General features: G+C 49.2%; 1 protein-coding gene across 3 annotated transcripts in view; it reads left to right on the top strand.

The window, feature by feature from the left end:
• The window catches only part of PRKCB (protein kinase C beta), a 332,144-nt gene that overhangs the window by 159,057 nt on the left and 145,678 nt on the right, over positions 1–27,409 (top strand). For all 3 annotated transcript variants that reach the window (XM_058711142.1, XM_058711141.1, XM_058711143.1), the window contains 2 exons: positions 8,539–8,650; positions 8,981–9,109. In XM_058711142.1, coding sequence (XP_058567125.1) covers positions 8,539–8,650; positions 8,981–9,109 — 241 coding nt within the window. The remainder of the gene's footprint in view (positions 1–8,538; positions 8,651–8,980; positions 9,110–27,409) is intronic.

Below are 27,409 nucleotides of genomic sequence, written 5' to 3'. Positions count from 1 at the left end.
AACTTGCCCCTGCATCAAAAAGCTCCTAACTTCCAGAGCCCAGCGTTAGGTTTGAACATGGCTGTTAATTAACCCCTGGTATTGACATTGACCCCAGTGCAGCTCTTAATGCAGGAAATCATATTTAAAATTCTACCCCAGTTTACACAACAGAAGCTTGGCCTTGCGATCGAACAATTACTTATTTGCAAAGGGGTGGTGGCTGGAAGAAGGCAGGGCTTATCAGACGCTTGAGCAAACCGAGTCACCGTCACCGGGGCAGGAACATTTACACAGCGTTATCGGCTCTGTTGACTTTCTTCCCAGGAACAAAATGAGAGATCTTCACCAAATTATAATCCCCCCGCCTTTGACCGCAGTGCGTGTGTGTCATTACAGGTTCTCACATGATCCACATTTGATGTTCCCAAAACCTCAGTCCACACAGTCCCCGTGAAGGTTTCCGCGCTTCTTGGTCTCTTAGGAAGCTTTGGTATTTTGTTTGCAATTTGGGGTACCTGCTGTGAGGTTTCTGTGGCGCTCAGATAAACACTTAAATACTCTTTTTTTCCCATATCTTTTTTGAAAGTTTATTTTGAGAGAGAACGAGCAGGGCAGGGGCAAAGAGAGAAGGGGCGGCAGAGGATTGGAAGCAGGCTCCAATGCTGACAGCAAAGAGCCTGATGCGGGGCTCAAGCTCACGAACCAAGAGATTATGACTTGAGCCAAAGTCGGTTGGTTGCTTAACCTGCTGAGCCACCCAGGTGCCCAACACTTTGGAGAAGTCTTACTCTCTGTACATTTTGTTTTCTTCCTGCTTCTATAGACAACACTTCCATTAGCTTCTGTTACAGTGTATTTTTATGTAGGCATGAGTAACTTGGAATATAGTTACTCTTCTTCATGGTAGCATGCAGCCTACACTCCTCTGCATCTTGGTTTTTTTGTTTTTTGCTTTTTTTTTTTTTTAAGTTTCACTTTAAAATATATCCTTAAGGGGCACCTGGGTGGCTCAGTTGGTTAAGCATCTGACTTTGGTTCAGGTCAAGATCTCACAGCCCTTGAGTTCGGGCCCCGCGTTGGGCTCTTCACTAACCATGCAGAGCCTGGAACCTGCTTCAGATTCTGTGCCTCCCTCTCTCTGTGTGCCCCTCCCAGACTTGTCTCTCTCTCTCTCTCTCTCTCTCTCTCTCTCTCTCTCTCTCTCTCTCTCTCTCTCTCTCTCAAATAAATAAATAAATGAATAAATAAATAAACAATAGTAATAAATAAAATATAAAATAAAAAATAAAAATAATAAATAAACATATATGCCCTTAAGGTTTTTCCCTCTTAGTGCAGAAAACTCATTCTTCTGACACCTGAGCAGCATATCACCATGTAGCTACGCTATGATTTATTTAAGCCGCTCCCTACCTGTAACACTTGGCTTATGTACAGTATTTTGTTGTTATAAATAACGCTGCAGGGAACAGCCACATATACATATTATTTCCTATGTATTTGGGTTTAGCTCCAGGATAAATTCCCAGAGTAGGGCAGTTGGGTCACCAGGGAAGAAACATTTGTACTTTTTTTTTTTTTTAATATGAAATTTATTGTCAAATTGGTTTCCATACAACACCCAGTGCTCCTCCCAAAAGGTACCCTCCTCAAGGAAGGCATCACCCACCCTCCCCTCCCTCCCACCCCCCTCTCCCACCCCCCATCTACCCTCAGTTTGAAACATTTGTACTTTTGATAGATAATGCCGAATGGCAGTGGGCCTGCCCACTAAGAATATATGTATCTGTGTCTCTGCCGCCTCTCAATGGACGCTGTTGGGACGCACATGTTACAATTTTATTTTGGGAGTTGGTTCCTTCACTTTAAGGTGTATTAGAAAAAAACATAATTTGCACATCAATCCCACGCGTTCACACTCTGTAAACAGTTTTATTTTAAAATAGGTTTATTTAAGTGAAAGGCCTGCTGAGTTCAAGAAAAATGCCAAGTACATATTATACGTAGCATGTGGATGTGCAGAGTTAGGATGGCTCAGGACTGAAGTCTGGGAAAGTGTCCCCATGATGATTTTTTCTCTTTGGGACGATGGAAGCAAGAGCTTGCCCTTCCTGTGTGCAGGGCCCTGTGCTGGGGAGCCGATCCATGAAGCCAGTCCATGAAGTGGGTACTGTTTTTATATCTTCATTTTGTGCACAAGAACCAGAGACTCAGAGAGGTGAAGTCACTTGCCGGAGGTCACACAGTTAACCCCAGAGCCCCTGTTTGGAACCTTCCCTCTGTTCAGCTGGCATTTCCACACCATCTTCGATTTGACCTTGCCTGGCTGCCTCCTGGGAAATGTGCCCTCAGGGGCTTTTGTAGCCTGTACATGTCCAGGCTGCTTTTATTCCTCGTCTGACTGATGTTGGTGTGTGTTTTGTTGGCCTCTATGCTTCAATCCAGTCTCCTGATTCCTGCAGCTTTGCCCCAGCTCTGCCAAATTTTGGCCCACCTGCGAACAAAGCCACACAGCCCATTCAGACCGAGAAAGGCTATTTTGGGCTGTGACTTAGATGTTTAAACATTTTTTTTTTCCCTTTTGGTTTCTGATCTGTGCTTCCTTCCTCCTTAGCTGCTTGTGCTTGGAGTCAGGCGGTGAACCAAAGATGCTGAGCTGAGATCTGCCTGTCCTCTGGTCCTGGGGATTGGGGGGTGGCGGTGAGGAACCGCAAGCGGCCTGTCACTGGCCAGTGCTGCGTTTGCATGAGATGAAGGTTGCCGTCACCTTTAACCCCTGTCAGGTGGGAGACCCTCTGGGGACACCGAGGAGCAGGGAGGCAGACAGGTGATAGGCAGGTGTTTCCAACTCCACTGCCCATAGCTCTGGAACCTGGCAAACTTGGATTCCAGTCGTGACTCTCCCACTCTCTTGCTTAGTGACCTTGAACAAGTTCCTTCCCTAAGCCTCAGTGGGCGCATCTGGAATACCAGGGTCATAACAGCTCTTCCCCCATTGGCCATTCTGAAGATTTAATGATGTAATACAGAACAGTTGGCACAGTGCTAGGCAGAGAGTCTGTGTTCGATTCATGGGGGCAGTAAGAGTCACAGCAGCTCGTTGTCATTTTGTTCTTGTGATTGAGCAATCTCTGCGAGCAGGATCAGAAGTGGTAGGAAACTCAGAAATCCAAGCTCGCCTAGTAGGAAGCGTGAAGGAACCCCAACCACACGAACTAGCGTGGAGAGGAATCATACCAGGGTCTTTGTGGAGACGTGACTCCCAGGGTGGGAGAGATGACCGGGGACCCTGGAAATCAACGGCTGGTACTGGGATGGGGATACAGTAGTTTCAAACCTATTTCTGAAAGCATTTGGCACTGAGCCAAATGAACTCATTCAGGAGTTTAGGGGACGTGTTGACACGCAGTAGGTTCCCAGCCAGTGGACTGTAGGTAGAGAGGGTGGGGGGCTCTGAGAGAGGTCAGAAACCGAAATTCATACAGGGACCAGGCAGGGAGGGGAAATGAGTGAAGCAGGCATGGTGTAAGACAATGGAGAATGGCAGGGACTGTGGAAAACTGGAAGGCTTATCCCTATGCGAGGGGGGCAACCCCTGCTCAGCCCCTGGGAATGTGTGTCCATTGTTGCTGTAAGTTGGGATTTTTCAAAAAGGGCCAGAGGTTTACATTTTTATCTGACATTTTGTGATTTGTAAATGTAGTCAATTAACTTGAATTTTTAAGAAGCACCACATGAAGCAAATATAGCTTGTTTGCAAAGTTGATAATGGCCCACGGGCTCCAGATTGTAACCTCTGAGCATCAAGGAGGACCAAGGCCAGGGATAGGAATGGGCTGTGCATGGACTGGAGGGGACCCAGTCTGTGGGGCCTGGGATAGGGGGATCCGACTAGAAAGATGGGGGAGGGCTCTTTGGATGGGATCTAAACAAGACCATAGGGGAAGTTCTGACTTTGAGGCTACGTGGATCCCCAGGCTCATCCCAGAGCTGGTCAATGGCCACAGCCTCCGAGGCTAGGAAGGGAATGCATTTTGTTCAAAGGCCAGGCTGATGTTTAACCTGTTGCAGTGACATTACTGTACCAGTTTTGATAATCGTGAAATACTTTAAAACTGATTGGGAAATAACTGCCAGGCCCTCTGATCCTTCTCCTTCTACCTCTCCCCCATTTCTTCCCCTGCCAGCTCCCCACCACCTCTCTATGATCCAGCAACCAAAGAGTTAACTCCCAGCACTGCTGAACCTGCTCTTCCTTCTGATTGGCCAATGGGCAGTACCTGAGCCGAAGTGATTAGAAATATCTCGATGCTCATCACTGGCTGCAGGTTACAGATGCCTACTTGGATTGGCGTAAGCACAGAGGACCCAGGAGAGTCAGATGGAATTGGAGGACAGGATGCCAGGCCCCTGAGGGACGGGAACCAGGAGCGCCTTCCCTCGGGTCATGCGGCCTTTTGTCTTTGTTCCTCTCTGTTCCTTGGAGCCCCGCTGTAAAAAAAATGGCCCCCTCATCCCCCAAGCTGCATGACCCCTGGCCTGCCTGTGTTCCACTCACTAAACGTGTGAGTCATTTGAGCCAAGTGCCTACCTCTGCGCCAGTCACCTGTGTCTGGGGGAGTAGGATGTCTCAAAGTGCAAACCCACCCATCTCAGAGATGGTGCTGGACATGAGCAGGCGTGGACGGGCACCCTGAGAGATTTTCCTTGTGGGTCGTGGAGTCCCACAGCTGTGGGACTGTGGCTTTATCCCAAGCTCTCCCAGGTGACAGAAGGGTGGAGGACAGCAGCGGTCAGGGGATGACCTGATTGGTCTGGGTGGTCTGAGGGATGGGGCGGTGGGTGGGTGGAGCTGCTTCTTATAACCGTGAGCCCTCCTGAAAGCCCAGGAGCCGGGAGCAAGGTTGGAGGAGCCTCCACAGCCTCTAAATACACAAACTTGTCCCTGCAGCTTGTCTAATTGGCCTTCCTTTCTCCTGTCTGGCTCTAATCGGTCTTGCACGGTACTCCCCAAGCCATTTTCTGAAACAGCACGGGCATTGCTCAGGGGCTGTCAGTGGTTAGCAGGGGTGAATGGAGCCCCGCAGCTGCCACCACAGCTCACAAACCTCTTACTAGGTGCCACCCACTGTGCAAAGTGCTGTGCTGCCAAGGCCGGGGGGCCCTGGGCAAGTCACTGCACCCCTCGGCCCTCATCTGTGAAATGGGTGAAGTACCTACTTCACAGGGATGCTATGTGAAGTACATGAGTTAATGCCTGGTCAATCCCTGGAAAACAGTTCCTGGCATGAGTAAATGCTCAGTAAATGCTAACTCTCACTCTTTATTAGTGAGCACCTTCTGTATGCCAAGTACAATATATGCCCCGGAGCAAAATTCCCTTGTGTTGCTTGCAGCTAAGCATTGGAGACATGGGATTAAACATGCAGTTGCAACACAGTGGTTAAATGCTCTGATGGGGAAGATCTGGGAGGGCAGGGTGTGGGGTTTTTGTTTTGTCTCGTTTTGTTTTTGGTTTCTTTCTGCCATTAGAGTGTGAATTCAGCGAGAGCAGGCATTCTGTCTCCTTGCTCACAGTTGTATCCCGATGCTTGGGACCACCCTGGCTCTCAGGAGTCACTTGCTGGGGGAATGAGTGAAGGAAGGAGGTGCTATTGTAGCTGGACCGGAACAGTGGGGCATTAATGAAGTTGGGGAGCAGGGAGAGAAGCTTAGTGCATCCTGGCTTCAGAGCCAGGCAGACCCTGGTGTGAATCCCCACGCTGCGGTGGGCCAGCTGAGTGACCTTGGGGAAAATCTCACTCTCTAGTCTGGGCCCATTTCACTGGCGCTAAGATGGAAACGAATCGCACCTTCCAAATGGAATAGCTTGAAGGCTGGAGAAAGTGCGCGTGAGACATCCAGCATCCGCTTGGCACAGGGGCAGCTCTTGGTAAATGTTTCATTTCCCTTCCCATTCTTTGTGCCACTTGGCATCTCTTGTTGTTGGAGAGACATGAAGGGACGGAGAAGGTTCTTGGTGATACCTAGTCAGAAATGCTCAAAGCCTTCTCCCCGCCCCAAGATACTCTAAGGAGATGTATACATGGAGGAGAGTGAAACCCAGCAAGGAGGCCATTTATTACTATTTGGGATTTTGTCCCAAATCTCAAGGTCGACCTCTTGAGGCCCTCGGAGACCCCTTTTTTCTATACTAGGGAGGCCTCGGGAAATCGAAACCGTAATCAAAAGGAATTCTTGGCTTCTATAAGGTCAACATATCAGGGAATCCGAAGAGAGCACAAGAGCCAAGAAGAGAGAGAGAACTTGCCCCAGGCCACTCACTCCCAACCCTCTCAGGGCTGGACCACGGGATCTGAACCCACCTGTCTCCTGGGAGCTGAGAGAGCTAGGAGACGGAAAGAGAAAGATGACAGGTGCACCTTTCCACACGTGTGCAAGCTCCACCCACTGAGGCCGGGCCAATCAGTGTCTTGGAATCTGACCAACCAGATCTGTTCTGCTTCGAGACGAGCGGGGAGTGAGGGAAAGCCCTGAGCTCCCCCTACAGGCCAACCCTGGTTATGAACAGGTGTTTCCCTGGAGCGTTTGAGGCAAGCATTTCTCATCTCTAAGGTGAATGCCCCCAAAGCCTTCAGTGACTGAAGATGTTTTTAGTCAGCCTTATGAAGGTATTATTTTCATGCAGGAAAAATTCACCTTTTTTACATACGCTAGAATTCAGTACAGTTTATCTAAAGAATCTTTCAGGAAAAACACTCATCACTTGAATAGCACATAAAATAACATCTACTCATTGTGTCTGTTTATTTTCTGTCTGTCGCAAGAATATCAGTTTTTAAAAATTTTTAATGTTTATTTTTGAGAGCGAGAGAGAGGGTGAGTGGGCATGGGGCAGAGAGAGAGGGAGGCAGAATCCGAAGCAGGGTCCAGGCTCCTAGTTGTTAGCACAGGGCCTGACATGGAGCTCGAACCCACGAACCATGAGATCATGACCTAAGCCGAAGTTGGACGCTTAACCGACTGAGCCACCCAGGCGCCCCGCAAGAATATCAGTTTTAAGAAGGCACCTGCACCCGTAAACTCGTGGCGAGCAGAAGGAATGAGGGAAGAGATGGGTGCCATATACCAAAGGCTGCTGTGTCAGATGAGCCCTGGGTGGGAACCCAGGGTCCGCGTTCTCAGCTTCTGCAGTACACTGTTTCACGGGGAAAGCAGCTTTCCCGCTGGCTTTGGGGGAAGAGAAGAAGGAGCTTTGTAGCGAGCGCAGTGATGGAAGAGCCACTCTCGAGGGAGACAGACACCGTGCAAGCCAGAGGGACATGAACGAGTCCTGTGTATCCGAGAGCAGAGTGTGTATTTGGGGACACAGGTGGGATCATAAGGGAGATGTAGGGGTAATAATACGAGAGCGTGTACTGCTTACAGCGTGCCAGCTGGTTTGAAGATCTGTACACAGATGAATGCCTTTATTCTTCCCAGTGGTCTAACAAGCTTAGAGCATTATCGTTACCTCCACTTTACAGACAAGGAAACGGAAACACAAAGAGGTTAAGTCACTTGCCCAAAGTCACACTGCTGAGAAGAACCCAGCTAGTTTATGCTCCAAAATCTGTACCTTTAACCACCGTACCACACTGCCAGGTTGTGAAGGGCATGCTTGTTAGGGAACCGAATAAGCTGCTGTAACAAATATCCCCCAAATACAGTGACTTAAACAAGACAGAAGGTAGGTTTTCTCTGAGGTGTCTGCCCAATGGGATGAAGTCCAAGGCCAGTAGTGTAGCTTTATTCTTTCAACACATGGCTCCAGGTTCGGGTCTGAGGTATTTGGTTCCAGTTCCTCCCTCAGAGGAAAGGAGGAAAGGGGCCAGAGAGGTGTGTACACATTCTTTTAAAGGCACACCTATCCCGCTGGCCAGAACTTCATCACACAGCCATACCAAAGCTTCCAGGGAGGCTGGGAAATGCGGTCTCTAATTGGGTGGCCACACTCTCTGCTCAAACTCAAGGGTTCTGTTATTAAAGAATGGCTATTGTTGGAAAAACTAGCAGTCTCTGCCACAACCTGCAGACTCTTCACTGGACGTTGAACTCTGTAGGTGATGACGTATTAACAAATGGCCTTTAAGCAGGGGGTTTTATGCTCAGACTTGGGTTTTAGATCACTCTAAAAGTTCCCAAAGCTTGCGCAGAGGATAAAGGGGGAAGAAACAGAATCAAGGGGACCCGGTTAACTGTTAACTGTCTGCTGTCCCTGCAGGCCTCGCTTCAGGCAGGAGTCAGTGGGTGAGGCTCTCGATTGGAGGACTTGAAGCCCAGCAAATGTACTGGGGCTGCTGTGGGACCACCTGCTGTTCTAGTCGTCCACTCGTTCAACAGCTCTTTATTAAATGCACGTCTGAGCAGAACTCTGGTGATGGTCCTAACAGGTGTGAGGAACGCTGGGGGCCAGGTGCAGTTCTCGGCGAGTTCTCCTCTGATGCTCGATGCTGTGTGAGTCCTTGGCATGCCACGCTGACACTGGTCTCTCTTGTTTGTTTCTCTTGGCCTTAGGACCCCCGGAGCAAACACAAGTTTAAGATCCACACATACTCCAGCCCCACGTTTTGTGACCACTGCGGGTCACTGCTGTATGGACTCATCCACCAGGGGATGAAATGTGACAGTAAGTACATTTGCTCAGTGGCGGCCTCTGGTGGCTGGGCTGCCTCCTCGTGGTTTGGAGCCTCCCAAGTCATGGGTGGGGCTGGTGTACCAGTTGTCTGTTGCTCAGTAATGAGCCTCTCACCCCCAAATCTAGCGGCATTGAAGTTAGCGATGCTGGCTTCAGAGCCGTTGGAGGCATGCAGGGTGTGGGCTCAGGCTCAGAGAGGACAGACAAGTCCCACCTCCTCTGTCCGGCAGGGCCCGGGGGTGGAAGGGGTTGGAGGAGCCGTTCTAAAGAGACTGGACGGGAGGGGTCCAGCCTGAGCCGCGCCCCTCTGTGCCCTCGCAGCCTGCATGATGAACGTGCACAAGCGTTGCGTGATGAACGTCCCCAGCCTGTGCGGCACAGACCACACTGAGCGCCGAGGCCGCATCTACATCCAGGCGCACATCGAGAGGGAAGTCCTCATCGTCGTCGGTAGGTGGCGCTGGCGCTCCGGCGCCAGCTCCGCGGGTCCCGTCTGTGTTTTGGGGGAGGGGAAGCTGGTGGAGGGATGGGCAGTGCCAGGGGCGGGAAGGGGACTGCGTGACCCTGCCTCCCGCCTCCCTCCCCGCTGCAGGCATCCTTAGAAAGTGTATCCCTCCCCCTTCCCACTCTCAGCCGATGGGCTGGCTGGAGCTGGGCGAAGTCCCCACTCCCCCTCTCTCCCTCTCCCTTTCCCACCCCGTTCCTTGTCTGTGGAGTGTCCAGTTCTGTTCCTTTAAGGTAGCCAAGAAGGAATGCTTGGTGCTTCCGCAGACTTTCTCAGTGGGGAAAATAGTCTTGGTGACAAACACCCAATTTGAGACTGTGACAACTTGGGCAGGAGGAGGGACGCAGTGTGCATTGCTGGGGGCGTTCCACGTATTTGAAATATTTCTTTCCAAACCTGACGGTGGCTGCGCTGGTCCCTGTTCTATTATTCCCTGTACTTTTTGCACTTCTGAAATATCCACACTAAGAAAGAGGGAGAATACAGCCGGTTGGGGAGGTGCAGGGGGGACTAGGGGAAGACAGGAGCAGGGCATCTGTTGCTCCTGGAATAGAACATTCAAGAAATAATTGGCCCTGACATGCGGAGCTCCAGCAAAACGGAAATGCAGCTGTGCGGAACTGGTAAATACTGAGCCATAAAGCTACAGTAAAACGAACACAAGAACAGGACTAAAACTTTGGAGGAATTCTCTCTCAAAGCCTTGTGACACAAATTATAGACTTTATAACTAATCCGTACAAACAAGGTTTTATGACTTGGTAACTTAGGAAACTGCACAGAAGGGACTGATTTTGCAAAAATTGGGTCTGCTTCTGAGGCGCCAGATTGGTTCAGCCGCTCTGTGCAGGGAGGGGCTTTACTTAAACCATGTAAAAATATCCCTGTAAACTACATCCCTGTTTTAAACTGAGGTTCATGATACCCAGTGAGCTCTTTAGAAACGTGCATTCCATTGAGTTGCTTTTTCCTTTAAAAGGAAGGCAAGTGGCCGATTTCTTGCCATAGGGATGTTTGGAGGAACCCGGGGGAGAAGCACGCTGGTTCTGGAGAAGAGGGTTTTCCTAGCTTCCTGGCGCTGGGGATGGGCAAAAATGAGACCCTCCTGCCCTCTAGTGTCATTCTCTAGGAACTATGCCGGCTCAGATTATGTTATTGGGGGCAGCCAACATTTATGGAACCCATTGTACACATGACCTGACTTAGTATAATGCCCTCAAAGTCCATCCATGGTTCCCACCACAAAAAAAAAAGGAAGTGATAATTATGTGATGTGATAGAGGTGTTAGCTGACGCTCTGGCAATAATCATACCACAATATATAAATGTGTCAAATCAACACATTGTACACAAACGTACATAGCATTTATATGCCACCTATATTTCAGTAAAAAAGCCTTTCACGTTATCTCTTTAATCCCCACAACACCGTTGTGAAATATCTACTATGCTCATTTTATGAATGAAGATAATTTAGAGGAGAAGTTAGGCTTCCAGGAACATACACCATTAGTAATGACGGCAATAATAAAGCAATAGCTAACTTTGGAATTGTTTCTAATGTGTCAATCACTGTACAGAGCATTTACAGGCATTATCTTGTTTACATTTTTTTAGTAACTCTAATGAGCTGAGTAGTAGTATCATTCTACTCATCAGGAAATAGGCTTAGAAAGACACTTTATCATCTAGGTCTGGTGGACTCTCTAGTACAATATACTGGGTTGCTTTTTAGTTTGGTTCTCCCCCCGCCCCCCACCCCATGTATTTCCTTTGTGGTTTTGCTAGGTTACCTCTTAGGGGCATTTCTTGGAGAGTCTTTTTCTGATGTGGTACAATATAGCATCCCTTCAAATTCAAGGTCAAAGTCTTCCCCTTTATTTGCAGATCTGCTTGGGTGTATCTTGATCACAAGCTGATGATTCCCTGGCAGTCCCACTATATGCCTATGAACCAAGGGTATATAATTTCCTAGAGCTGCTCTCCTGAAGTGCCACAAACTGGGTGGCTTGCAACAGCAGGAGTTTATTCTCTAGCTGTTCCAAGGCCAGGAGTGTGAGATCAAAGTGTCAGCAGACTTGGCTTCTTCTGGAGAACTCTGAGGGAGAGTCTGTTCCATTCTTCACTCTTAGCTCCTAGTAGTTGCTATCAATCTTCGATGTTCCTTGGCTTGTAGGTACATCATTCCGGTCTCTGCCTTCATCATCACATGGCATTCTTCCCTGGGTGTCTCTGTGTCCAAGGTTCCTCTTCTTATAAGGACACACTAGTCATTGGATTATAGCTCCTCTAATCTAGCATGACCTCGTCTTAACTTAATTACATCACAAAGCCCTTATTTCCAAGTAAGATTACATTCACAAGTACTGGGCTTGGGACATGAATATATCTTGGGTGGGAGGACATAATTCAACCCATAACAAGGGGAAAGGAGGGAAGTTGGCTCCTTTAAAGTCAGGAGCAGGATATCTGCATGCCCAGGGTTCTGATAGCATTGATTCATCAGCTGTCAGTTTTCAGAGTTCTCTAAAAATAGAGACGAGATGGAGATTTTTGTTCAAGTGATTCATTGGGGCTGCTCACAGGAGAAGAGTGAGGACAGAGCAGGAAAAGCTAAGGAAGAGAATGGTCTCCATTGAACGCTCAGGCGTCAGCCTGATCCTCCCTCCCTGAGGCAAGGGAGGTGGCCTGTGAGGGTCAGTCCACCGTGGACTGCATTGCCCTCCCCCCCCTTCATATGTTGAAGCTCTAACCCAATGGAATAGTATTTGGAGATGGGGTCTTTAGGAGATAATTAGGAGTTGTCGCAATCATAATGGTGAGGCTCTCTGATGAGACTAGTGGCTTAAGAAGAGGAAGAGAAATAGATTTCCCTCTCTCCACCATGTGAGAGCACAATGACAAGGTGGCTGTCTACAAGCCAGGAAGAGGGCTCTCACCAGGAGCTAAAGTGGTGTGCACCTGATATTGGACTTCCCTGCTTCCAGAACTCTGAGGAATAAATGTTTCTTGTTGTTGTTTAATTTTTTAAAAATGTTTCTTCATTTTTTTGAGAGAGACAGAGTGTGAATGGGGGAGGGACAGAGAAAGAGAGAGAGGGAAACACAGAATCTGAAGCAGGCTCCAGGCTCTGAGCTGTCAGCACAGAGCCTGACATGGGGCTCGAACCCATGAACTGTGAGATCATGACCCGAGATGAAGTCAGATGCCTAACCGACTGAGCCACCCAGGCGCCCCTTAAGTGTTTGTTGTTTAAGTCACCTAGTCTGTGGTGTTCTGTTTTGGCAGCCTGAGCTTACTGGATGGTCAGTCTTTGCTGCAGGCTGCTGGGGTCAGAGGTGGGAGGGTGGTGTCCTCCCAAGCTAGGTGGCTTCTGTGTGGCTGAGGGTGATTTTCTGGACACAGGGGCACCGGTGAGCCTTTAATGGCCAACACAGCAGCTGGGGGATGGGTGCATTGACCAAGTGTGGAGGGTCCTGGATGCCCAGATGTCCCTCCTTTCTCTCAAGCATCCTTCTGGTTTTGTGCTTGGGTCTCCAGGCCCTCCTGCCTGATCTGAGCCAGGTAGATCAGAGAGGATAGAGCCCTTCTCAGCAGAGCTAGGGCCAAATCATCTCATCTGCAGACTGTAGAGGCACGTTCAGTGTCAGGACCTTCTGCTCACCAGCCCAGGACACTTTGCCATGTTCTCTGAATGTCACATGCTCTTCAGAAGTCCCATCGTGTCCAGAGTCCAGGTGCTTGTGAAAGATCTGAAGGTTTCCTCATCTCCGGTGGCTCCTGAAATCCAGGCTTGAGGTCTGCTGTCAGGGATCTTGCAGGTCAAGATCAGAATGGAAATCTGATCAGTTCTCTTTCTTTTAAAAACTGATTCGTGGCTTCTCATTGCGTCAGGACAGAGAAGTCTCATGTGGCGGCCTCATCCTCTCTTCTCTGTCTCTTCTGCTTTTCTCTGAACCCTTCATCCTCTCCAGGATGCCCCCCCCGCCCCCCGCCGCCACCGCCATTGGACGACCTCTACACCTTCGTTCTCTCAGTCTGGAATGCTCATCTTTGCCCTCTCGTCTTCTTCCTGCAGGTAACTCTTCCCCCTTCTTGCAGGCCTAGCTCACCCTCACCATCAGGGAAGCTTCCCCTGACCTCTCACTATACTGGACACTCATGGTACCCTGCACTTGAGTTTGTGTCAGGTGCTGTTTCGTGTTGGCGTGATTACGCCTACCTCTCCCGCTGGGCTTTAAGCTCCATGAGAGCAGGACAGTATCTGCTTTGGCTCACACTCTCCCCAGCACCTTGATTGATGGACATCACTATTTGTGGCATCCGCGGATGTATGTATGAATGATACACCACTCTCCTAGGAAGGGAGACCACACAGAAACTCTTAAGGACCACGTCCAAGGTAAACAGCAAGTATTACTGAGACTGGGACCTACTCTTTGGAGCCATGACCACTGTCATTCCCTGGACAATGCAGAAAAAATCCAGAGCAGTGGGACTTGTAGAATAATAGAAAACCATATAGACATCATGAGGCCGAGCGTTATCACGGGAGCAGGCAATGCAATGTAGGAAAGCCCAGATCAAAGTTGTGCGATGCTCCTTGAGTTTACAAAGCCCAGGTTCTTACACATATCAACCCCTTTCAATTCAGTCTCTCTCTATTAACGTAACAACTGGCATCCCATTATTTACATTCTCATCTACCTTATGGCCATCTGCAAATCCTTAACCATATCCGTATTTGTATCCATAACTCTATCTCACAAAAATTGGGACTGTTTGTAAAGAAAAGCAGAAGGAGCAATTATTTTGATGTTTCTCTTCAAGACCCCTGTTCAAAGTCCTCCCCATTGTATTGTGCTGTACAGAACCTTCTTAGACTGAAGCATCTCCCAGAAAGAGTTAGGTACTCCCAATATTATGGTATTTTAATTCTTTCCAAGATCTGATATTCACACATCAAAAGGAGAAGAGCACCAAAGAGACATAAGTCCTTGACAGGCTGTTGGGAAAAGTTGAGGATCACATCTACCTATACACCTGATCCCAAAAGAGATTTCAAAAGCACTCTTAGGAGAAAGGAAATCGATGTTGAAGGCTCACAGAAGACTCTCTTGTTATTTAAAGACTGTTTCAGGGTAGAGAAGGTTTTGGCCATCATGGGGACTCTAACAATGGGAAAAGAGTATAAGAAAACCTATGAGGGTGCCTTCGCCTTGATATTCCACTTGGTATCTTCCTAAAGATAAAGCCAATATGGCAGGACATGGCCAGAAGAGCAGAGGGCAGACTTGGGTATGTGCTGTACCCTGAGGGGTGAGGTGGGAGGTGTGGGAGTAGTTTGGAGTGATTCGGTGTTTGCAGTATGAGAAAAGTGGCATCTTATGGGCAGAAAAGTAAGGTGCGCTCCCTAAGCATAGGTATTCATTCATTCAGGAAGGGCCTGAGTACCAGCTTGGATCTGATGACCAGTGACATCTAGTCTTTGTCTTCAGGGAGCTCACAGCCTAGGGAGGGAAGAGATGATTGTGTCGTGAGGTGAGATACTGTGTTGGTACCTTGGGGGCATGCAGAGGGGCACCTGAAGCCTCCCAAAGGGAACCATGGCTGACTTGAGTCTGTAAGATGTATAGGAATTATCTGGATGGAGTGAGCTTTGTGTCAAGGTACTTGAGGAAAAAAAAACAAACTAGCTGTGTTTATTAAGTGCTTCTTGCATGCTGTACATAGATCGGTTCATTGATCTTCACAGCCATCCTCTGTCATGGGTGTTACTATCATCCCCCTGTCACATGTGAGGAAACTGAGGCACAGAGCCAGTTGAGTAACTTTCCAGGAGTCGCACAGTAAGTGGTGGGTCTCACATTTGAGCCCAGGCACTCTGGCTCCACAGCCACATTCTCACCAGGATACCATGTCCCAGGGAGAAGGAATACCGTACATGGTGCACACGAGTGGGGACACCAGAATGGCAGGAGGTGTAGGAGACTATTAGCTCTTCAGTGTGGCTTTCTTTCCCTACATTCTGGCTATAAACTCTTCTAGAATCCATTCACTCACTCTCCCAGTCATTCACTTATTCATTCAACAATATTAGTTGAGTTTCTACTTTTCACCCAGCGTATTCTAGACCCTTGAGTTACAGCAGGGGATAAGACAGGTCTCTTTGCCTGGATGAACATTGGCCTTGCCAATGCCCTTGGGACCCTTGGGATCTTTTCTTACCTTTCTTCCTTCTGTTAGCCATAAGGAATCTCATTCTTGTCATGAAAATCCACTCCCCTTCAAAACTTTTTCTCAAGACACTCAGTGCCCACAAATCCCCTACATTAATGTGATTTCCTCTTTAAAACCTCTGAGGTTTGGAAGTTTGGGACACAGAGCAAGAATGACCTAAAGGCTGTTTCTGCTTTTGGCATCACCACGCACTTCTACTGAGCTGACTTTCTGCTTTAAAGGGAAAGAGAAGAGGGGGAAGAACAGGAAAATGTGAAGAAAGAGAGTACAGATAGAATAATATCTCAAAATATTTTCCAGCCGTGCATCAATTGCAGGTATATAAAATGATCATAAATTAGGCCACTAGGACCCACTAGGGGGCAGTCTCTGCCTTCAAAGCCATTCCTCCCCACAAAGGATCTTTTTATAAAGATGCCCAAGTTTTACAGAATGAGATGAAACCACAGCATCATCATTGCCCATAACGGACACAGAGTACAGCTCAGCCCCCTCTCCCTTACCTCTGTTAAACAGGTGGGTCACTGAGGCCCAGAGAAAGGAAGTAACTTCTCAAAGCCATTCGTTATGGGACAGGGGTAGGATCCAGTTCCTGTGGATTTCCCCCTCCCTTGTATGTTACTGCTTAGTATTTTTCCCCAATGTTGTATTAAGAGAAATGTCCAACATACAGCAAAGCTGAATGAATTAAATTTTTTTCAATGTTTATGTGTATTAGAGAGAGGGAGGAAATATGAGCAGGGGAGGGGCAGAGAGAGATACAGAATCGGAAGCAGGCTCCAGGCTCTGAGCTGTCAGTGCAGAGCCCGATGTGGGGATGGAACCCACGAGCTGTGAGATCATAGCCTGAGCCGAAGTTGGACGCTCACGCGACTGAGCCACCCAGGCAACCCCCTCCTTTTTTTAAAAAAATGATTATTCATTTTTGAGAGAGAGAGAGAGAGAGAGAGAGAGAGAGAGAGCATGAGCAGGGGAGGGGCAGAGAAAGGGCGACAGAGGATCCGAAGCGGGCTCTGTGCTGACAGCATTGACCCGATGCTGGGCTTGAACTCATGAACTGTGAGATCATGATCTGAGCTGACGTTGTAAGCTCAACTGGACTGAGCCACCCAGGCGCCCCAAAGCTGAAAGAACTTTACAGGGCAAACCATTTGTTCACCCACCTAGAACCTGACATTAACATTTACTACACTTGCTTAATCACTGTCTGTCCCCCTTACCCTCCCTGCATCGACCAGTCTTATTTTTGACACATTTCAAAGCAGATCGAAGACAGCAATTTAGTTTTTCTCCTGAACACTGAAGCATGCAAACCACCAGCTCGAAGACGACACTTATTTACGGTTGTGGTGTTTCTTTACATTTGAGGTAAAATTTGCAAACTGTGAAGTGCACACATCTTCACTGTACGATGGCTGAGTTTTGACAAATACGTTCTGCTGTGTCACCTCAACCCCCATCAAGTTAAGCCTTTTTTTTTTTTTTTTTTTTTAATGTCACAGCTGCCATTGAGGGTCTGGTAAAAGCTGCGAACACCATCTGTCCTCAGGAAAGTGCCCAGTGTGTGCAGACACGAGTGCCCCACACACCCCACACACCCCACACACACGTGGGAGTTGTGGTAATGGAGCCGCCATGGCACCACGAGCCCTTAGACTACATCACGCTCCTTAGTTGTTGGATTTTTTGTTTTGAGAAAGTAATGCAGTAAAATGGGTTTGTTGAAAATACTTCATTGTGTGCTCACTGGAGAGCGAATTGCCTTGAAACAAAGACGGCAAGACACCCGCTGCTCTTCATTGTTTTTTTAATGAAGAAATAGAGTTAAATCATGTCTCTGTCTATGCAGCTTTAGCTGTTTTTCTCAGTGCATCCTGGATAGTTGTTTGCACACCTGTGAGGCCAGGGGATCCTTGCCCACCCTTCCTTTGAAGCCTTATTATGGGCTGTGAGGTACTCAAAAAGAGTTGTTTTGAGATGGAGGGAGCCAAACTCATTCTACTCAGTGTTCTTTCCCCTCTTCCTAATGTTTACTCTCATCAGAATTATCAATGTTGATCTGGAGCAGGGTTGGCAAACTATGGCCTGTGCATATGGCCACTGCACGTTTTTGCAAATAAAGTTTTATTAGAACATAGCCACATCATTCATGTACATACTGACTATGGCCACTTTGGTGACATAATCGTGAGTTCATTGAGTGGCTGTGGTAGAGCCTGGATGATCTGCAGAAACTAAAATTATTACTTTCTGGCTCTTACCAGAAACAGTTTGGCAACCCTTGACCTGGAGGAACATCTTTGATGTAATATTAAGTGAGAAGATCAGATTGCATAAAAATATATTTTGTATGATCTCATTTCGAAGAAATAAACGGCCGCAACAGACACTTCCTATGTGTGAAGTGATGTTTGTGTATTTTTATAAGGATGGGAAGGAAGGTGTGGAGGGATACAGACCAGGGTGTAAACACCGGGATCGCAGAAGGATTGGGAAATAGGAGCAGAGAGAGACTGGGGTTGCGGAGGGTGCTCTTTATATGTCTTAGGAACTGATTCTCCAGTTGCTGTAAACCTATTACTTACAAGTTGTGATTTTTCAAACGTAAGATAAAAATCTCCGAATAGGAAAAATGAATTCAAATGAAATTCTCCACCCGCAGTAGCAGCGAAAATTAAGCGGCCGATGCCAGCGACAGGGTGTTTGTGGCTTCTGGGAGGACTGCTGGGTGAGTCTGAGCTGGGGCAGAGCCGGGCCCAGGCCCTGCCTGGGTGTTTGCGGGTTTTCGTTGTCACTAGCGTGTGCCTCTGTGTGACATTCATCCTGTGAGCTGGGCCTGAGTTCTGACACTCCTGGTGTTTGCCATTTGATGCCTGTTTGCAGCCCTTTTAGCAGCAACTCCCTGGTGAGATCCCTGAGACACACAACCCGCCCGCCCCCTCCACCCCGCCCCCGGGTCTAACTTCCTTGACTCAAAAAGCTTGTAATACTCTGGTGCCTTCCGATTCTGTTCCCCGTAGCATGGCCGCCCCAAGCCTCGGAGTTTCATTTGGGGGCATTCACGCTTCAGGAATCGCAAGGCACCAGCTGCGCTAAGTGGGGCCTGTGGACCAGCGGCGTCGGCACCAGCTGGAGAGCTGGTTCGAAATGCAGAGCCCCGCGTTCCATCCAGGCCTGTGGAATCAGAGTCTGCCTTTCCACAAAATCCCAGGTCATCTGTATTCCATCACCCTTGCTCAATCGAAATGAAACAGGACGGTGTGCCGTGTCCACTAGGTGGCAGGCGTTACCCGTGCTCTGCTCCCACACAGGTGGCCACAGGCGGACGGATGTGCCTGGGATGGTTTTGTGACATCCTCACAAAACCTCACCTTGGCTGTGGTATTTCAGAGGTCACAAAGCTTCGGTGTCCTGGACCTACCTGCTTGCCCTGGGGTAGACCTCATGAAGCATGAGCGCCTGGCATGAGTCGCTTGTGTGAAATGACCCAGAACCTTTCCTCCCTGGTTTGCCTTTGACTCCCAGCATCCAGAGGGAGAGGGCTTACCTAGCTCTCCAGTCACCAGCCTCCAGCCTGCTTTTCTCATTGACTTGCTGTGAGTCTGTACTAATTGCAGGCCAATATAGTCTGGCTCTGGAGGAAGGGCTTTGTGGAGTCAGGCCTGGGTTTGAATATTGGCTTCCCTACTTCTTCAGTAACAGGGTGCCTCCTGTGTGTGGGCACTGCTTACTATTACAAATAAGACCCCTGCTCTTGTGGCCCCTGAGTTCTTTCTAACAGTCAAAGAGGACGGTAAAGTCGACAAAATACTTTCAGACCACAATAAAGGCCATAAAGAGAGTAAAAACAGCAGAGTGTTGTGATTGAGGGTGGCCTTCGGGTGTGGGCAGGGACGATAGCTTTTGGTTGAGACCTGCATGATGAGCAGGAGGGAGCCAGCTCCTGAAATCCAGGGGAGGGACATGCCAGGCAGAGGGACAGCACGGCCAAAGGCCCTAGGGAGGAGAGAGGTGGGCTTAGGCATTATGTTCGGAACTGACAGGAAGTGGGGTGGCTGGAGCCTAGTGATGGGGGTGGTGGGGGGAGGAGGCTGCAGGGGACTTAGATCCTGGGAGTACTTGTGGAGCCAAGGTCACTGTGTTCAGTCCTCACTGCCATCCTTAGTCATTTTATTTTCCTCATTCCTTAGAGAATCTGAGCACCTGCCTCTGGTCACCCAGTCAACACATGGGGGAGGCAGGGTTTGCACCCAGGATCCGTCTGTTGGATTCCAGCATATCAGGGCATCTGTTGGAAAGATACAGTTTGAGGCTATGAGGGTATTAGAACAGAGACACAGCCAGCACGCCAAGGGGAGAGTGGCAGGAGGTGGTTTAACGTTGGCAATTCCCTGAGTGCACAGATTAGCATCAAGCCCATAGGAGAGACCTCATCTTTTGCCTGTTGCCTCTATGGGGTCCCCACCTTTCTTGCACTTGTAGTTTTGGTGAGGGAGGGAGCAGTATGGGCCCAAGACATCCCAGAGAGCTCCCTGGAGGAGGCAGCATGGGTACTGGATAGAGGGGGAGGGAAGAGAGGAGGGCTGATGGTTGACACCTAATGGATGTGCACATGACCCCGGTGCTGGGTTGGCCGCCTCGGGGAAGAAAAGGCTAAAGGGGTGGGTGGTGAGGGGATACTGTTCAAGATCTTGAGCTGCCTCTCCGACTGACTGGGGTTCTTTCCTGCTGCTATTGCCAGCAAGAAACAGAGCAGTAACAACACTTGGGGTAAGAGGTGCCGGGCGCCAGGCTGCATAAGTCCCTTCCCAGTCACCTCCTGAAATCCCATCAGTGACCCTATGAGATAGTTGCTAATATCATCTCCATTTTACAGATGAGGAAACTGAGGCACCAAGGGGGAGGGGGGTTCAAATAACTTGCCCAAGTCACATGGCCGGGGAGGAGTGCAACCGGGACTTGATGCCGTCTGTCCTGCCTCTGTCCTGAGCTGGCAGGTGGTGATGGCGGAGACTATTAGCAGCTTCCTTTTCTAAAATTTGTTTTTAATGTTTATTCATTTTTGAGAGACAGAGACAGAGCACGAGCAGAGGAGGGGCAGAGAAAGAGGCAGACACAGAATTCGAAGCAGGCTGCAGGCTCTGAGCTGTCGGTACAGAGCCCGACATGGGGCCCGAACTCAAAACCACAAGATCATGACCTGAGTCAAAGTCGGATGCTTAACTGACTGAGCTACCCAGGCACCCCCTACAGCAGCTTCCTTTTCTTTTCTTTAATTTTCTTTTTTCTTTTCTTTTTTTTTTTTAACATTTATTCATTTTTGAGAGACAGAGAAAGATAGAGACAGAGCATGAGTGGGGAAGGGGCAGAGAGAGAGGGAGACACAGAATCCGAAGCAGGCTCCAGGCTCCGAGCTGTCAGCACAGAGCCCGACATGGAGCTCGAACCCACAAACCGCGAGATCATGACCTGAGCTGAAGTCAGACGCTCAACTGACTGAGCCACCCAGGCCGCTTCCTTTTCTAAAACACTTGACATGCGCTTGTCTGGTGAGCTCTACAGGCATTCCCTCGGTGAATCTGGCTCACAACTTCCCCTGTCAGTGTGCTTCTTTCCATTCTACGGAAGAGGAAACAGGCGCACGACCTGGCTCCCTTGTGTGATGGAGATTTTGCTTCATTCCGTTTTCCCAATGCCCCCATTCATCAGTTTATCTCCTTTGGGAGTATGAGAGCCAGTGTTTGCTGGATTGTGAGCCTGGGATGATGCCCCCTCTTGAAGGCAGCCTGTCTTTTTGCAGAAAGGCAGACTTCACTGGCCAAGACCTGCCCAAATGCGCATCTCATAGGGTCATTGAGAGAAGCCCACCAGCAGTGTATGTAAAGTGTTTAGAACACCACCTGCTATGTCCCAGGGGTGCTGTATGTATTTGCTGTTCTTTGGATTGGCATGGTTTTCCCTGCCCTTTCTGAGTTTCCTGGCTGATTTTTGCTGGATTTGCCGAATTGGGAGTTTCCTGTTGAGTGACGTTTTTATTTCCTTCCAAAGTGGCCATGTCAGGACGTGGGTTTCCCGACGCAGAAGTCCAGCTTTTCGGAGACCCCGCCTATAACGGCAGGCAGAGAGAGCTTTGGTCAGAGGCACCCCCAATGCATGTCAGCTGTTGTTATTTCTCTCGTTACCTCGCTCCCTGGCTCCATGTGTCCTGGAAAACTTATGAGACCTAAGCCGAGTCTTTTACGAGACATTCGGTTCTGCCTAAAATGGCCTGCGAGATGTTATCTGGCCAGCGAGGTGTTCAGGGCACATGACTTGTAAATCTGCCGCCTGAAGACACGCTGTCCCAATTATATACACAACCAGCATTTACTGAGCATTTACTATATGCCAGGTGTTTTAAGGAGACCGTCTCAAGTCATGTTCACCTTGAACCTTTGAAGTTTTCCCCATTTTTCAGGGGAAGAGGCTGCATGTGGGAGACGTTAAGCAACCGGCTTAAAAATCGCAGTTATGAAGTGGCAGGCCAGATCCTGGGCTGTGTGATTCCGGGGCCTGTGTTCCCAACCACTACCCACCCCCCCTCGGCTCTCTTGAGTGCTCTGGTTCAGCTCAAGCTAGTTAGGAATTGAGGGCATCCAGAAAGTGAGAGGGAGAGGGATAGAATAAAGTTCACAGCAGAGTCTTGAAAGCATTCTCATTTACAAATAAAAAGGTGTTCACGGGGTGTTCAGGTTACACTGGGAAACATCAGGATACCAAGGGGTTTGAGCACGGGGGAGGGGCAGGGCTCCATGGCAGAACCCACTGCTCACCTAGCGCTGTGGGTGCTGGGCCTTGCAAGGCTTCGGTATTCAGGGAAATCAGAGCCACTCTGAGAACCATGGAACAAGGGGTTTACCGGAGGAATTAGATCTTACGCAATTTTGGAGAAGCTGGGGATGGGAAGATCTCTGGGAGGGGGAGTCAGAAGACCCGGAGGAAGGACCACGGCACAGGTGGATGGGGTGAAGTTAGTGGGCGATCCCAGAAACCAGGCCCAGCTAGCTGCTACAGCAGATATTAATGAACTTGGGGAAGCTTCTCCTTGGCTCATCCAGTACAGGTACCCTGGGAGGCTGGCATTGACCTGAAGACATTCTTAGGTGCCCCAGCATCTTTCAGTTCCCAGGTGAAGCTGCCCCAGCTCCTTCAGCCACTTGCTAACACCTAACCCACAGCCCGGAGCCCCAGTGGGTGTAGGTGTGCACCTCCTCACCTGCCCGAAGCCAGAGCTCTTCCCAGACCCCTCTCCAAGTGAAAGAGCTCCCGTATCCAGCAGGAGGCCCCGCGTGAAGGAGAATCCTCCAGTGCTACGGCAAAGAGAGGGGTTGTCACCTTCCTTGTTCTACGTCGGTGGCTTTCAGTCATTCCTGACCGCAGCCCGCTATGCTGTGTTACAGATCACGGACACACGCGCACATTCACAACGGAAATCGAGCCGTCACGAAATAATACTCCCCTCTCCTCACGCCAGTGCGGCACTCTGATGTGGTATCTTTCCTTCCGCAGCCTTGTATTCTGGTCTGTTCTGTTCTCCTTCCTTTAAGAAAATCTTTTAAGAAAAATGGCCTAGACTCTCTCAATTGATTTCACTGACCGTTGACCTGCCATTTGAAAAATCAGTGTTGTAGTCAACATGATTCCCTTTCTGCATCCCGAGATGACATTATTCTTTTGTTTGCAGGGTGGGGGGTGAGGGTTTGGGCTCAGGCCAGCCACATCGCCCTATTGATTTATCATGGGTTTACAGTCAGTGGAACCTCTCCGCCTACCACACCAGGTGCTGCTGGCCTACGTTCCCCATGTTCTTATGCAGGTTTTTGGTTTTTTCCAGACTCAGGGTTGGGCCGGATGTATTTCATCTTCTTGGCTGTGGCCCTTTTCTCTGGGGCCGTGTCGAGAGCTTTTTGTATCCCATCACTCTTGTGCCAATTGCCTTTTGGATGTCACCTCTTTGACACTGTTCTTTGTGTTAGGTCTGTGCCTCTTCCCCTCCCCCACCTGTCTAATGTCGACATTATTATTATTCAGGCAAGGTAAGGCCAGCGGTGAGGAGGTGATTGTCATTGAAAGGGGAGTTTGTTATTCATGGTTCCCAAGAGGAGGAGGCCACGCCTCGCCACCCCACGCAGGGCCACACAGGGGAGCACCGGCTCAGTCGGGAGGCAGGGGGTTGGAGGGGGACTTGTGGGGAGGAGCCTTTCTTGTGGTTTCTGTGGGAAGGAACAGGTGAGGCAGGGGAAGCAGGCTTAAGACTGGCTCCTTTGAGTAATAGCAGGCTCTGAGGTGCAGGCACTGTCTCTGGTTTTCTGGTACCTGGGCCCGGGGGGAGGTCAGTGCAGGGGAACAGTGGCCTGGAGTGTAAGGGCTTCACAGAGGAGATGATTGGGGTGTGAGGTGGGGATTGGTTGGTTGGCTTTTGAAAGGTGCACTTGTTACTTCCTGGAACTGGCTAGCCCTGGGAAGGGTCAGCAAAGCCCCAGATGTCAAAGCATCAGAGATACAGAAAATAAAAAGCTATGATTGATACATTTTAGACTAGAGTTAAAGAACCCAGTGTGCACTGAAGAGCGTATGATGAAAAGCAACATCCCCTGCCCCAACCCCGGTTCCGCTCTGGAGGGCTATGCGTCTCAAACCTGAACTTCTATCAGAATCACCTGGAGACTGCCCCACCCCCTGGAGTTTCTGAGTCTGTAGGTCTGTGGTACACCTGAGACTCTGAATTTCTAACAAGTTCCCAGGGGTGGCCAATGTATCATCATACTAGGGGACCACACTTGAGAACCACCATTTTGTAAAGTATTTTTTAAACTTATTTACTTATTTTGAGAGAGAGAGAGAGAGAGTTTGAGCAGGGGCGGGGCAGAGAGAGAGGGAGAGAGAGAGGATCCCAAGTAGGCTCTGCACTGTCAGCACAGAGCCTGACCCAAGGCTCAATCTCACAAATTGTGAGATCATGACCTGAGCCGAAATCAAGAGTTAGATGCTTAACCGACTGAGCCACCCAGGTATTCTGAGAACCACCATTTTTAATTCTTTCTCCTGGCACTTTATATTTTAATGACATACCTTGTCATGGTTTCATTTCACTGCTTCATGCCTCTGACTTCCTGAGCAGGATTTAGCTCTCTGACACCATCCCTCTGGTACCCCACTTTGACCCCCACTTTGACTCATTCAGCAAGAAGGCATTATTATGGAGCATCTTGTAGATGTCAGGCACTGGGCCTACTCACGGGGATTTGTCAGAGAGCAAGACAAAGTCCTGCCCTTAGGGAGTGCATATGCTGTGCCGGGCTCCACCAGCTTGTCCTATTAAGGACCAGGTAGACTTTGGAGCCATCTGGTCACCACCACAACTACTCAGCTCTGCCATTGCGATGATATGAAAGCAGCCACATTATGTAAACCAACGGGGGAGGAGGTGTTCTGATAAAACTTTATTTACAAGAACAGGCAGGGGGCTGGATTTGGTCTGCAGTTTGTACTTAGATAGATCTCTGTGGTAGTGTGTGAGAGAGACTATAAAGTAGGTAAATTAGTAAAATATACACTATGCCAGATGGTAAATGCTAAAGAGAAAAATAAAGCAGAAAAGGAGGGCAGGAAGTATGAGGGAAGGGATCGGGCTTGCAAATTTAGTTATGGTGGCAGGGAAGGAGTCACCGAGATGGAGACGTTTGAGTGAAGACTTGTGTGTTTAAATTTTTTTAATAAAATTTTCTTAATGTTTATTTTTGAGAGAGAGACAGAGTGCAAGTGGGGGAGGGGCAGAGAGAGGGGTGGAGACACAGAATCCGAAGCAGGCTCCAGGCTCTGAGCTGTCAGCACAGAGCCCGACGCGGGGCTCGAACTCACGAGCTGTGAGCTGAAGTCGGACCCTTAACCCACTGAGCCACCCAGGCGCCCCAAGTGAAGACTTTTGCACTTGATCTTAGCCAAAAGGCCGAGAAGCGATCCCAAGTGAAGACTTTTGAAGGAGCTGAAGGAAAGAGCCATGCTCTTCCAGAAGAGCATTCCAGGTGGAGGAACAGCCAGTGGAAGGTCCTGTGGCCTGAGTGGGCTCAGTATGCTTGAGGAAATAGCAAAGAGGCTCAGTGTCTAGGTGGAGTGAGGCAAAGAGAGGGGAGCAAGAAGGAGGTCAGACGTAACAGGAGGCTGCTGCTGAAGGCTTTGTAATCCACTGTAAGGATTTTGCCTTTTACGCTTAGTTCTAAAATGCGAATCCATTATTGTGACTCCAGGGGTTCTCGTAGCTCCTTTGAGTTACATATTTACAACTCCATTTCTTGTTTTCTCAACTATAGGAAGCATCTCCTGACTTTGTATTTCGTGAGAGGTACCAGGTGTTGTACCACGTCCTTTTACAGGCGTGACATCGTTTAATCCCTTTAAGATAGACTAACGTTGTCCCCATTCTATAGAGGAGGAAACTGAAGCCCAGCAAGGTTAAGTGACTTGGCTAAGGTCACACAGCTCGTAAGTGCCAGAGCTGGGATTTGAACCCAAGCCTGCTTTCCCATAGAGATCTTGGCACCCACATTACACTGAGAGACAATGCTATAATCCTCCCGAGATCGGGGGACCCTGTGGCTTTTGGATCCAATGGTACAATGGAAAACGGTTGCCAAGGAGGAGTGTGTGTGTATCAATCAAACAAAATAGCAACTGTTCCGAGAGAAGGGAAAGGTTCTTTTCTCTGGGAACTCTGACCGAGCTGCTGACAGCTCATTTATTTGATGCTGGTGCAGCTTGACATTCATAGTACAAGACTTGCATGCGATTAGCCTGAATCGTTCTAACACAGTGTCTTGAAAACATTTGGAATTTTCCCTCTGTCTGGCCTCGCGCATGAGGTAACCGTGGCTTTATTTAGTTGGTCATGCATCCCGGAATAGTGCGCACTACATCTGTCCTCCTCCCCGTGGTCTGATTGAGGTCTTGTTTTCCTGGAGGGCCGATACCGTTGTGCGGACTGGCTTTGCGGCAAACAGGGAACGAGTTCTCCGCATGGTAGCTGGAGCAGCCCCCCTTCTCTGAAGCATGCCATGCAAATGAGATGCAGATGAGGAGCCCGGATTGGCGTGGGTCAGGAGGTCAGAGCTCTGGGGGCTGCCGCCCTCCCCTCCTCATCAGTCGGCTGATGAACCTGACAGTTGCTCTAACAATCATCCCTTCTGCCCACCGAAGGGCTCTTAATGAGGGCAGAAGCTGACTGTTCCTGCAGCCTCTTCAGACACCTGGTGATTGGAAGCTCCAGAGACAGCGAGCTTTCCATGAGCTGTCAGATGTCACCGCGTTATCATCAGCTGCCTGCTGGGCTCTGAGAAGTGCCGGGGAAGGAGGGAAATGGTGGGTAACTGACTGCTATTGTGTGTTCCTCCTCCCCCTACGGAGGCAGCCCTGGATGGCTGCATTGGGACTCTCACGCCAGCTTCCGTGGTCCTTGCTGGGTGTCTGCCTCGGCTTAGAGGACGAGCCTGCACAGGGGCTTGGAAAAAGAGCTGAGAGCCTGCCCCCTGAGTTGAAGATCAATGATCCTTTGATTTTACTTCTTTTTCCAATCTGACCCACCGTCTTCACCAGTAGCTGAAGAAATCTCAATCCTAGAGGCCTTTAGAATTAAAGAAAGAAAAGGGAATCAAAGGGCAGGAGATTATGGAATCGTTAGTGGAGAAAGACACGTGGGCAGGTGCACGAAGAGCCAACAGGTGCAAAGGATGCTTCGTGGCATCTTTCTGCTTATTTCTCCTTGTGTTGCAGGGGCGTGTGCAGTACGGTTCCCTTGGCAAAAATCATTAAAGTCTCTCCCTCTCTGTAAATATAAAGTGCACGAAAACAAGGGCCTCCTGAGTGCCAGGCACAGCGCTGAACTCTTTACCCGAATGAATGCATCTTATCTCCATTTACAGATGGGGAAACTGAGGCTCAGGGAGCTTACCTGACTTGCCCAAGGTCTGGCT

This window comes from Neofelis nebulosa, chromosome 18 (assembly GCF_028018385.1).
Source record: "Neofelis nebulosa isolate mNeoNeb1 chromosome 18, mNeoNeb1.pri, whole genome shotgun sequence".
In the NCBI taxonomy this organism is placed as follows: domain Eukaryota; kingdom Metazoa; phylum Chordata; class Mammalia; order Carnivora; family Felidae; genus Neofelis; species Neofelis nebulosa.
This window is presented reverse-complemented; position numbering and strand designations above follow the sequence as displayed.